Below are 12,209 nucleotides of genomic sequence, written 5' to 3'. Positions count from 1 at the left end.
TACAGTTATTATTAGCAAAAGTTTAGAGGAAGTGTCCATGCCCACCTGATTTAAGTGATTACCATTGTGCAACTCAAATTATCGATAGTGTTTGGCATCCCTGAATCGAGGTTCAGTGTCATCCCGATTTGACAAGCTCTTTCCGTTTCCTTTTTGCGTGAACGTCCAACATGAGAGCCAAGGGATTGGTTAGTATTTAACAAAAAAATGATTTAAACAATCATAACTTGCGTTGAAAATGTGTGGAACAGCTAGGCAAACGTACAGTGCATGCCATGCAATCGTTGGAATTCGTAAAACTACGCAATTTCCGTGTCAAAATGGACTTGGGAGTACAAGGTGCCGTCGCCTATGTGTTTTAGGCCACTTTTCATAAAAAATTACCAGTGTTACTTATCTAAAGTAATTGCAATACGTTGTGAGAGGTTATAAAACGGCTTTCAGCCAATGCAAGCCTTTTCAGGCGTTTCTTAAAGATAATTTCAAACTACACTGCGTCGCCGAAAACATAACCTAGAAAAACCAACTGCCATGCGTGTGTTTGTTTGCCTATTTGTGCCCACATTTGTTTACAATGTTTGCAAGACCATTTTTGCTAAAACCAAAACCATTTGCAGTTGAAGGAGTACGAGGTCGTGGGCCGCAAGCTGCCCAGCGAGAAGGAGCCCCAGACGCCGCTCTACAAGATGCGCATCTTCGCTCCCGACAACATCGTGGCCAAATCCCGCTTCTGGTACTTCCTGCGCCAGCTGAAGAAGTTCAAGAAGACCACCGGCGAGATCGTGTCCATCAAGCAGGTGTACGAGACGTCGCCCGTGAAGATCAAGAACTTCGGCATCTGGCTGCGCTACGACTCCCGCTCGGGCACCCACAACATGTACCGCGAGTACCGTGACCTGACCGTCGGCGGTGCCGTCACTCAGTGCTACCGCGACATGGGCGCCCGCCACCGTGCCCGTGCCCACTCCATCCAGATCATCAAGGTGGACTCCATCCCTGCCGCCAAGACGCGCCGCGTGCACGTCAAGCAGTTCCACGACTCCAAGATCAAGTTCCCACTGGTCCAGCGTGTGCACCACAAGGGCAACAGGAAACTGTTCTCGTTCAGGAAGCCCAGGACCTACTTCCAGTAGGATTTGCCTGCTTTTCACCTATATGACTTAGTGGATTTTTCAATAAATGCGAACGTTGAGAAGTAAGCTAGGTAATCGAGCGTCTTTATTTGAGTTCTCCGCAGGCGTAGATGACAATCTTCTGGCTGGGAGTGCCCGACTTGGAGCCGCACCGCTCCATTTTGCGCACCACCTCGGCGCCACTGATGACATGGCCGAAGACCACATGCTTGTTGTCCAGCCAATCTGTTTTCGTGGTGCATATGAAGAACTGCGAGCCATTTGTATTCGCCCCCGAGTTGGCCATGGACAGAGTGCCGAAACTATTGTGTTTAAGGGTGAAGTTCTCGTCGTTAAACTTCTTGCCATAGATGGACTTGCCGCCGGTACCATTGTTATTGGTAAAGTCGCCTCCCTGGCACATCTGCGGAAGAGAAGCGGTTAGGAATGGGTGTAAGGATGGCCAGGCCGACAAGCTTACAAACTCTGGGATCACGCGGTGGAAGGAGCAGCCCTTGTAGCCGTAGCCCTGCTCGTGGGTGCACAACTGGCGAAAGTTCTCCGCCGTCTTGGGCACCACGTCCGCCCGGAGGAGCATCACGATGCGACCGGCGTCGTTGCCGCCAATCCGCACGTCGAAGAAGACCTGTGGGTTGCGCTTCTCTGCTTTCTCGATGACTGCTGGCCCCGTGGAGGGGGTTTCCACCTTCTCCGCCTCCGGATCGCCCTCCGGCTGCAGTGTGGCGCCCGCATGCTTCTGCAGCCAGTCGTCGTCCGCCCAAACGGGCTTGAAACTGTCCTCTTTGACGCGCACCGGTTTGGCCAAATTCACGCGGATAGTGCGCCCACAGAGCTCCGAGTCGTTCTGGAAGGGGTAGAGGGGATTTTAGGTTATCTATTGACGTCCTGGTTATCGGATACCACCTACCATGTTGTCTATAGCAGCCGCTGCATCTTCGCTCTGCTCGTACTCTATGAAGGCGAATCCCCGGTGGCGTTGTGATTCGTAGTCGGCCGGCATCTGTATGTCGGCTATATCGCCAAAGGGTATGAAGGCGTTGTTCAGCAGCCGCTCTGTCACCTCGTCGGCCAGGCCGCCCACATAAACGGTGCGCTTGTCGTTCGACATGGTTAAATTAATTCATAAAACTAAACAAAACCAAGCCACAAAAAATAAACAAAATGCTTATCGAAATGGGAGTACTCGATACTTTCCCGGAATTATCGACTAGTCACCTTATCGTTAGCATGGACTGCCACCTAGGTGGCTGTCTCGGCTATCTGTTGCACCTGGCAGTGCTGTGCAATTCAAACTGATTTTTAAGGCCAACCGTTACTTTCTAAATGATTTATTGATTAAGATAAGCTAGACTAAGATTATGTTATTACTGCTCCGCTTTCGTTGCCGCAGAAGCCCTCGATATTCGAACTGCAGGCGCTGGTGGGATTTTGCATGGTCCCCAGGGGCCACAGGAGGTGGAAGACAGTCACACAATAGCCGGGAACGAAGGCGACGGATGCGTAGAGGATTAGGGACACAAAGCTGCCCAGGAGCACGTCTGGAAGAGGGGAAGAGGCCTGGTGAGACATGTGTAGCCATCCATTAGCAGGTCGGCTGTTCGTCGACTGGTTTCTAATGACTAAGACCGACTGACCGACCGGCCGAGATAAGATATCGATGAGCAAAGACAATATATCGCGCCAAAGTTACTTTGTTATTTGTAGATATGTACGCCCTAATCTCCCCTTCCCGGGGACTCGAGCCCTGGACTACTTACTCAGGAACACCTTTTCCCAGGGCTCACAGATGGCGATCTGCGTGTTCAGCTCGTAGAGCAAGTACAGCCATTTCACGTAGCGCTTGAATTTCGCATAATCCTCGGCCAGCTTTTGGTACATGCTTTTGGACTTGGGCTTGTGAAATCGATGTTGACGGTTCTGGGGTGCGCGGTGAACTAACACCGCGCCAGGTGCGCCACCGTTTCCACCTGGTACTGGTACCTGCGCCCCCGTCACCGCCTTATCACTCCGTACAACTACACGTTTTTTCTATAAATACATATATATACATTTTTCGGGCTGTAAACCAAATTAAATAGACTTCATTTCGGCCTCTTTCGGTCGACAGTTGGGCGGAGCGATAAAAATCAGACCATGCGGCTACGCTTGCACTTGTAAACCAAACTGATAGCGACCCCGAATCCTGCATGGCATGGGGATTGCCTCTGGCATTCGCGATTGGATGCGTGATTGGTGAATCACACCACCAGTGGCACAAGGGAGAGCAGGAAGAGCCACACGGACAGCACGTCGTTGGCGTGGGCGTGCAGGTGGACCGCCACACAGAACTCCACCGAGGCGTCGTGGTTGTAGTGGATGCAGGTGGTCCGGATGCGCTCCGATATCGCCGCCAGGTTGGTGTAGGCAAAGTTGAGGGTGAAGCCGTAGAGCTGTGCGGAAAACAGGGTTAGTGATCGATTGCGATACTGATTGATGAGGTGGGGTGGGGTAGGGCAGGGGTCGGTTTGTGACGAGCAACTGATAAGTCCACGGGGTGAATCCCTCCCAGTGGAAAGTTCGAAGTGAACTGTAACTGGGCCTCCGCTACGTTATATAAGACTACTACCACTACTTTTCTTAAATAATTTAACTTGTTTATAATACGATTTGAAGCTCATAGTTGGCAGTACTCAAAGACCTTAATCTTAAGGTAGCTAGTGTTTTGTTTAAATTAATATTTAAAATCAGTTTACCCATATTGGGGATCTTCTCTCATCATTACGGATCAACTGAAAGAAAGCTTGCTAAAAGTTGTTTACACTATATAAGTTTACAGAGCCAATAAATCTTATCTTTGCACATAAATCAGGCAGCGGAAGCCTAAGAAATGATGCATATCTATCCCCTAACTTTTATGATAGTACCAATTGCTAACATTTTTTCATATCTCTTACTCTGTAGTTGGGGAACTCCCGTTCCAGTTGCTCGCTGTACACAGGCTCATCATAGCGGCCTCTGGAAAAGGTGGAAAGGTTTTCCATGTCGCTGAGGATTTTCTGGAGGCGCGGTTGAAAGGCTCTGTGGATTACAACCATGCGACATAGGTAAACTGTAATGTATAAGCACTTGAAGGAAATACCCACCGATTCCAGATGGTTTTCCGGGTGGTGCGCCAGGCACTGATCTTCTTCATGACCTTCCGCTCAATGTGCTTCTGCAACTGGCTGAGATCGTAGCTCCTCTTGTACACGTAGTCCAACTTCTGGACGCCACTGTGGGGGGCAGGAACTCGTCGGCTGAAGAGCGGAAACCAGCAGGTGCCATCGTGAAGATTAAAATTGGTCATGCTCACACGGGTTTCCGTCTGAATATTGAAATGGATCTGCGGATTTAATGAGGATTGCGTAATCTAAGGAAATGTCAGCTATTTCTCATTACTTACATTCGTTTTCCCCACTATACAAAATATTCGCCTCAGTGGACAATGCACATCCTGCAATTGATATCTTTTGCCACTCGAGGGGGAGACAAGGAAGAGCTCGGCAGTCTCCGGCTGGCGGAAGAGGACAAAAGAGCACTCGCCATGGGGACAGGCCACACCCAGGATCAGCCAGCATTCCAGGCCCAAGGAAAGCAGGTAGTTGCAGAGCAGGACTCCTAGGTCCTTGACCGAACACCAAGTGCTGTCCAGCAGTACCTGATTATCCAGCCAAACGCCACGGAATCCCTGGCAGGGATCGTAGCTGCGGAACTGGCTGAGAAGCGACACAAAGCGACATGAGCTCTCCAGCGGGCTCTCTGCAGAGGCCACGCCGGGCGGAAGGGGCACTGCGTCCAAAAGTCTCGTGAGGCACACCCTCTTCCCCTGGGCCGTGCACACCAGAGGTTCCACATAACGCTGTGGCTGAGGCAACAGCTGCAGGAGTTCCATTTTCCTCTCGCTGAGGTACTGCGTCATTTCTGGCTTCTCGGCACAGGCCAAGGCACTCGATTGCAGGGGCAGAAGGTCTCCAGCACCGGGATCGATGCTCAGGTAGAACCACAGGTGCACTGCCTCCTTGAACTCGGGATACTGATCCGCGGACATGTTGGTCACCGAGTCTATCAAAGGTCTCTTGTAGCCCACTAAGACTTTGGGCATGGCCATCTCGATGCAGCCCTCAAACTGGGGATGTTAAATGGTTCATTTAACAATTTACAATTTCTCCTAAGTTACCGTATACCTTCCTACTGGCCAGAAGACTGTTGATGGGCACCCGGAATTCTCCCAACCAGTTGCACTGCACCCGCTGGTACACATCAGATGCCTCGTCGCTGTACTGCTGCTCTATGAGTTCGTCGAACAGACTGATCTTGAGATCCTCGCGGAGATCGCCGAACTGGGTGTGGATCTGCAGCTGCAGCTGATCGTTCCAGGTGGGATTGCTGCCCTCGGCGGTGCGACTCCGGCACAAACGCTGCCCATAGCTCAGGGTCACAAAGGGTCGCACATTGGAGTACATCAGAGCTGGAAGGTTTAGTTGCAAAAGTAAATACAATTCGTGAAGATCGGAGGTTTGTTTAGGCACCATATATTGAACAATTGGTGAGTCAAATTAATCTAATGATTCCTATTTTCAAGACTTTGATTGCGCAAAATTACAAAATCCACTGAAGAATGAATGAGTCATCCAATCCCATGATTTTCTTATTCAAATATTTGATTGGGTGATTTATGGTTCAATTAAAAAAAATCATTTTTATCATTTAGTGAGTCATTTAATCTCATTATTTTGCTTCGAAACTCTTATTTTAAAACTTCAAGAATCTCCTACAACACTTTATGCAAGGAAATGGCTTGAAATTATGCCTATAATTCTGCCTACTTAGATTACTACCCAATTATTACTCACTCTGTGTGACGAACAGACTGGTGCTCATATCGCCTCCACTGCTGGTGCGCCGCTCGTTGAGGTTCAGGATGTGTCGACTGCGCACTGGCACCCCCGTGGCTCTCACCACGTGCAGGGAAACGCTGAAGTGCTTGAAGAGATCTGGGCCGGGCTGTTGGCCCGACCAAAGGGGTGGATCCCTGGGCAGGGTTGCGGGTTGCCCCTGGAAGAGGGAGCAGATAGCCCGCCAAAGAGCCGTCCAGCCGGTGGCGGATGCGTTATCCGCATCCTCTGCCAGGAGGAGCAGCGGCAGAGGCGAGTCCAGGGCCTTGGCCCTCCTGGCACTGTGGCTGGTGATCACCTCGTACAACAGCTGGAGGAACTTTCTCCCGCGATGCTTGTGCAGGTCTATGGGGTTCCAGTAGGTGCCTGGTTCCAGGAGCTGAGTAGGTCCCAGGCCATCCGGCAGCAGCTCTTCCTCTGAGATTTCCTGCTCTAGGGCAGGCACAAAGCGCAGCTGCTTGGTGTGCATGTTTTTCTGCTGATGACGGGAGTACAATAACTGGAATCTTCGATTGTTCAGGACCTCTTCCGTGCCACAGAACTGGAGCTGCTGCTCAGCGAAGATCAGTGGAGGCAGCGGGCTCTTCTTCATCCTCCCACTGGGCGGTCTGGGAGTAACCAGCTCCTTTGAGGGCTCTGGCAAAGCTGTGAGTCTTTGCGGCATTAAAGTCCGACGCAATGCATCAGGAAGTCTCTGCACATCGTCCAGTTGGAGGGCACCTCCTTTTCCCTCTGTGGCCCGGAACTCGTAGTATAGATAAACGTCACCTGCCAACTGGTTGGAGGACGAGGAGGTCCTGAAACTAAGCTTCTCCTGCACTGCATCCTCCTTGGAACTTAATGAGAGGGCCGCGCTCATCTGAGCCAAGCGCCGACTATTTGGTGTCAATGTGGACTTCTCATAGAGCTAGACAGAAAAGAAACCGTGCTTAATTGGATACTCAGGGGTAATCAAAAGAGGTCATAGCAGATGCCCACCCATATGTTAAGTTTCTCCGGCAGGGTCCTCTCCAGCAGCACACCGAAACACTCGTTGATGGTTATGAGCAGATCCGGCTCCAGGCGATAGCTCCGGCTCTGTCCCACAAACTGTCCATCCAGGAAGATCTTAAGGAAGTAGTTGCGTGCCTTGGGCACCTGGTCACCCCCTGGAATGGACAACCTGGCAGCTGCTTCATCCGCATGCAGGCGGAAGACCTCCACAAAAGGTTCCTCCGGGTCCTTGAAGGCCTTGTCGTAGTCCTTCCTCAGCCTGGACATTACTCGATCGAATTGGGGCTTCCTTGGAGGTTTCGACTGGCCAGGCGACTTGCGGCTCTTCGGGTTTGGCTCGCTCCACAGCCGCTGTCGGGTGTAAAAGATCTCTAGGTGCTCGCGATAAACCTCGGCCAGGTCCGTCTCAAAGCTCTCCTTCCACGCGGAATAGGAGGCCTCCAGATCGGGAGGATGGACCACCCGAAGACCCAGCTGGAAACGAGTGCATTGGAAGCGCTGCTGCCGACGCAGTTCCTTCAGCTTGGCCCACTCCTCCAGCAGACGCTGCAGAAGGTTACGCTCTGCCGCCGACTCTGAGTAGTAGCGTTCTCTCAGCTGCCGGGTGAGCTTGAATTGGCGCTTTACCTCCGCTGTCTGATCCTCGCCAGCTGAGGCGAGCAGTTTGAGGGCCACCTGCCGTGCAATCTCTAGTTCCTCCCTCAGCTTCTTACAGATCCTTAGTCTCTTTTGATGACAGTAAACATCGAAGAGATCCTCCAGTTGCTGGGCCAGTTGGTGTTCCTGCAAAAGCTGCGGATGCAGGCTGAAACGGAGCTGCTTTAGGTTTAGTTTTAGGAAACGTCTGGTGGGCAAGCCCTGGACTTCGTGCAGATACTTGGGGCCGAAGAACACGCTTTTGAACTCCCTGTGGCAGACGCTACGATAGAGGGTGTCATCCACCAGGTACCTTGGGGGACTACCCTCACATAGCTGGGCCACCAAATCAGTGCTCAGTTTTGTGGACTGGCTCTTAGCCTCTTCCTGGTGGCGATTCAACATGCGGATCTGGGAATCCTTTAGCTTAATGTCGCCCACATGCAACTGAAAGTGCAGGGTATTGCTCGGTCGGTACAGCAAACTTTCATCGAAGTAGTGCTGCTGCTTGAAGAGCTGGCTGCAGACCACCGGTGGGTCCTGCAGATCGATTTGTATAAATGTCCGGGAGGGCGACTCCGATGGTTCCGCAGCCAGTTCCCCGCCAGAATCTTCATCGCTCTCCTTGCCAACGCCTTCCTGCACCGGGGAGTCCTTCTCCCGCGGCCCCTCAAACTCGTTTCCGTGGAAGAACTGCACGCTAAGTGTCTCCAAGTCAACTGCTTGACCAGGTGAGTTGCCTTCCGCCTCCCTGAGCAAATTCTGCACCTCCTGCTCCCTTTTACGATAGCCTCTAGTGGTGTGGGTCTTGCGTTTCTGCCTGACAGTCTTCTTGGGTGAGGCCTTCTCCATAATTGTATTTTTAGTCCAAACAGAAATCCAGCAATGAACAAACGCTTCGCCTGCTTTGCCGTGCTTCCTGGTTGCTATGGCAACAGACTCGGCCAGTGTTTCACCTGCTCAGCAATCGTCTATCGCCTTTGAAAAAATAAAAACATACCCCGAACATATTTTGTTTTCGTTTTCTTTTTGCTGTTTGCATACAAATACATCGCAAATCTACTGTTAGGCATACTGGATGGAGGGGTGTGCTCAATAAAGTTCATTTAATTAGGTGTTTATATTAATTTAGCAAGTACCGATTTTGTTGGAGTTTACTTTGGGGCTTATAATTCGTATTTTGTATGTATAGGCAAAGGTTCCGCTTAGAGTTGTTTGCTAGCAGACGCGTGCTACCGGTTTGAATAATGGATTAGGGTCCTGGCATCAACCAGGCTGTAGACGCGTCCCGGACACGAAATGGGAGGCGACAGGGTCGCTTCGAAGTAGGCAGGGGACGACAGCGTTATTCGTGGTGTGAGGGGGTCGTCTACTCCAGCAGGGTGACTTCTTCCTTGACTAAAAATTCAACAATCTCTTCATCCACTTCATCAGTTTCCAAGTTGTCTGTGTCCACGTCTGTTGGCAAAAAGGATATTCGATTCAATAATATATATACATCTGAACTACCCTGTCTTCTACGTTACAAACTATCTGAGATCAATATTCATTATCTTTGAAAACATATTCGAATAAACGGATCTTAAGGAATCGCTTTTTCCACTCAAAATCTATGCCAAGTGCAAAGCTTGCGGGAAATAAATATTCTACAAAACACTTACGCCCGCGCAGCATGATGCGACGACTCTTCTGATCCGCCCACTCGGCGATGCGCTTGTTGCGGTACTCCATGAAGGTCTCGCGCAACTGGGAGCGCTTCTCGAGCAGCTCCTTTGAGGCGCGGGTGAGACGCAGGCGATCCTTCTGCTCGAAGGCGGCGTAGTACTTCTTCAGGTTCTTTTTGATCTCCTTCTGCTTCTCCTCGCTGAGCAGGGTGGGTGGACGCGGGCGCCACAAGAACTGCACGAAGTTTTTGAGGATGGTGCGCTTGATGATGCGACCCTGGAACGTGTACATGTTAAAGCCGGTGTCCTCCTTCACCTTCCAGGAGGAGACTCCAGTCACAACATAGCGTCCAGTAGGGTCCCATTCGACCTCGGAAGCGCGGAAGTGATCCGGAGAAGCGCTGATGATGTAGTCGTTCGTGGAGTCCACAAACTCAAAGGTTCCCATGGTGAGGTTGGCCATTACGATGAACTGGCCGCGTGGTGACCAGAACAGATGGGTGCACGACTTCTTCTCTAAACGCTTCACCAAGCTGGGCTTCACGCCCTTGTTCACCTCGTAGAAGCTCACGTTGGAGGAGTTGGGTTCGCCGTGGATGATGGAAAACTTGTTGCCGATGGGCTCCCAGGCGAAGGCCAGAATCAGCTCGCGAATCTCTACTGAGTCAACGGGAATCTCCTTCTCGCGCATGTGGAAGATCTCAAAGTTGTAGAACATGCCTAGGAACTTGACGTCCAGGTCCTTCTTGTCCTTCTTCAACTTGGAGTAGCGATCCACCTTGACGCACAGGTAGTCACCGGACTTTTGCCAGTGCAGCTTACAGTCGGCCACATGGAAAAGGTTCTTGTTGCGGATCTCGCGCTTCTTGGGGATCTCCATCAGGGTGACGCGGGCGGGAATTTGATTCTGCTCCTCCACCCAGTAGGCGATCACGTTGTCCGTGGGCGACCACGAAAAACCTCGGATGCCGGGAATCTTAATGGACTTCAGGTCCAGCAGATAGAAAGAGGGCGTCTCGTAAATGTGGATCGAGTTCTCACCCATGCGGGCCACAAACTTGTCGTCATGCGACCAGCGGAACATGGACAGCACCGACATGCCATCGGCCACAAACGAACGTTTCTCGGCTCCGGTGCGGATGTCCCAGATGATGATCTTTTGTCCCGTGGGTGTGGGTCCGTAAGTCACGAGATAATTCTCGCAGGGCGAGAACTCAACGAACTGAGTGCCGGGGTGGGGGAACTTCTGAATCTTCTGGAAACTGCTGCCGCCCCAGATGGCGACGCCGGGCTTGTGGAAAGTGACCACATACGTGCCCAAGGGCGACCACTTGACGAAGGTATCGGTGAAGCGTTCGCGGGTCTCCAGCTCGAAGGGTTCGGGCAGGACGTTCTGCCAGAAGCCCACCTGCACGCAGTTGGGAGCGGTTTCCGCGGCCACGCAGTACTGGTCATAGGCGTCCGGGTCGTTGATGAAGTTGTACAGGTCGCTCTGCACCTTGAAGGTCTGCACGGTTGGTGGCTCCCACTTCTCCGGGATATTCTCGTACCTAGAAGCATGGGCATTTTAGCAATTGCCTTGAATTAAACCCCTAAATTTGAGCTCACTTATGGAAATCGGTGAAGAGATTGACGGCAAAGGTGTGGTTCTTGTCCAGACGGTGGTTGTTCAGCTTCTTGACCGCCTCCTCCGCCTGGCTGGCCTGCTTGTACTCCATGAAGGCGTAGCCCTTGGTCTTGCCCTCCTCGTCCACGGGATAGACCACATTGACGATGTCGCCGCAGTGCGAGAAGAGCTTGTTGATGACCGACTTCAGCTTCTCCAGGCGCACCGGCTCCACCTTGGGGATGTTGTCCACCACCACCACGCTCTCGACGCCGTCCGCCTCCGAGGGGCGCTGGGCGAGCATGTCGCCGAGCAGGTCTGAAACAGCATCACGAACGTAAGTTTAATTAAATATGCAAACTTTCGCACACCGCGCACGGATTTAGATTGAGGTTAGATCGCCGCGTGTGCTGGTGCTGCGCTGGCAGTCGGGGAAACTCACCTTCATCGCTGATGTTGTCCACAAAGTTGGGCGGATCCTCGAAGTTCGGCTCCTCGTTATAGTCGCTGTCGTTCGCATCCGCACCGGAGTGCTCCTCGCTTTTCTTCTTGGCCATTTTCAGCGATCTATTCGCAATTTTCCGTCATCAAACACACACGCACAAAGTGAAAAAGGAAGAGAGAGATGCCGCATTTGCCAGTCACGGCGAAGCAGTAAAATTCGTTTTGTGTGAATGTCGGGTGTGGCCAACTGGTCAACTTAGTTGGCAACGCGGCGACCAGTTTGTGATAAAGATTTCAGATATCGGTTATGTTTTGAACGTATCAAAGCAATTTCCATTTAATTCTCACGAATATATTTTATTGTGTCAGTGTCGCGTCTCAATTTTTCAACTTGAGTGTTGTTATGAATTTAAACCTGCTTTTTGCCATTAATAACTATTTGCAAAACAATAACTTCCTTCTTAGATGGTATTTGGGTGCATGGGTGAATGTGACTTATCTAAACAAATATATATATGGGAATCTTTCGAAACTGTGTTAAATATTATAAGAATATTAATATTTAATTTTCACTCAATGAAATTTCAGGATTTTTTCTTAATTTTCTTACAGCTGTGATTAGATATCAAAATACAATTGAAATAGTTAGCAATTGAAACAAAATTTTAGCAGTTAATGACAATGATCAACTTTTAATTACAATTCTATTCAATGTTTGACATTGATCCTGATTTTCAAACAGCTGTGATTTATATGCTAGTAAAAACGAGTGAGTTGTCTAGCCACCCAGTTTTCTAATTGTTAAACAGTTACCAGGTTG

At 50.7% G+C, this 12,209-nt stretch overlaps 5 protein-coding genes across 5 annotated transcripts; 1 reads left to right on the top strand and 4 right to left on the bottom strand.

Moving 5' to 3' along the window:
- Positions 1 to 35: 35 nt before the first annotated feature.
- Positions 36 to 1,199, top strand: LOC108022840 (60S ribosomal protein L18a). The gene is made up of 2 exons (XM_017092011.3): positions 36 to 188; positions 618 to 1,199. The coding sequence occupies exons 1-2, from the start codon at positions 171 to 173 to the stop codon at positions 1,131 to 1,133; spliced, it is 534 nt and encodes a 177-aa protein (XP_016947500.1). The 5' UTR covers positions 36 to 170; the 3' UTR covers positions 1,134 to 1,199.
- Positions 1,197 to 2,311, bottom strand: LOC108022838 (peptidyl-prolyl cis-trans isomerase E). Its single transcript, XM_017092010.2, has 3 exons — positions 2,041 to 2,311; positions 1,594 to 1,977; positions 1,197 to 1,536 (listed from the first exon to the last, which is right to left on the bottom strand). Exons 1-3 carry the CDS (start codon positions 2,239 to 2,241, stop codon positions 1,219 to 1,221), a joined length of 903 nt encoding a protein of 300 aa, XP_016947499.1. The 5' UTR covers positions 2,242 to 2,311; the 3' UTR covers positions 1,197 to 1,218.
- Positions 2,312 to 2,445: 134 nt separating this feature from the next.
- Positions 2,446 to 3,333, bottom strand: LOC108022154 (serine palmitoyltransferase small subunit B). Its single transcript, XM_044092275.2, has 2 exons — positions 2,891 to 3,333; positions 2,446 to 2,671 (listed from the first exon to the last, which is right to left on the bottom strand). The coding sequence occupies exons 1-2, from the start codon at positions 3,009 to 3,011 to the stop codon at positions 2,490 to 2,492; spliced, it is 303 nt and encodes a 100-aa protein (XP_043948210.1). The 5' UTR covers positions 3,012 to 3,333; the 3' UTR covers positions 2,446 to 2,489.
- On the bottom strand, positions 3,197 to 8,556 carry LOC108022841 (coiled-coil and C2 domain-containing protein 2A). Its single transcript, XM_017092012.3, has 7 exons — positions 7,025 to 8,556; positions 6,005 to 6,953; positions 5,336 to 5,619; positions 4,555 to 5,277; positions 4,256 to 4,494; positions 4,067 to 4,190; positions 3,197 to 3,562 (listed from the first exon to the last, which is right to left on the bottom strand). Exons 1-7 carry the CDS (start codon positions 8,525 to 8,527, stop codon positions 3,371 to 3,373), a joined length of 4,014 nt encoding a protein of 1,337 aa, XP_016947501.1. The 5' UTR covers positions 8,528 to 8,556; the 3' UTR covers positions 3,197 to 3,370.
- Positions 8,557 to 8,683: 127 nt separating this feature from the next.
- LOC108022965 (eukaryotic translation initiation factor 3 subunit B) lies at positions 8,684 to 11,565 on the bottom strand. The gene is made up of 4 exons (XM_017092187.3): positions 11,388 to 11,565; positions 10,948 to 11,263; positions 9,337 to 10,889; positions 8,684 to 9,133 (listed from the first exon to the last, which is right to left on the bottom strand). Exons 1-4 carry the CDS (start codon positions 11,500 to 11,502, stop codon positions 9,045 to 9,047), a joined length of 2,073 nt encoding a protein of 690 aa, XP_016947676.1. The 5' UTR covers positions 11,503 to 11,565; the 3' UTR covers positions 8,684 to 9,044.
- Positions 11,566 to 12,209: the final 644 nt, after the last annotated feature.

This window comes from Drosophila biarmipes, chromosome 2R (genome assembly GCF_025231255.1).
Source record: "Drosophila biarmipes strain raj3 chromosome 2R, RU_DBia_V1.1, whole genome shotgun sequence".
Taxonomy (NCBI): Eukaryota; Metazoa; Arthropoda; class Insecta; order Diptera; family Drosophilidae; genus Drosophila; species Drosophila biarmipes.
The sequence above is the reverse complement of the archived record's forward strand: the minus strand, read 5'-3'. Positions and strand labels throughout refer to the sequence as shown.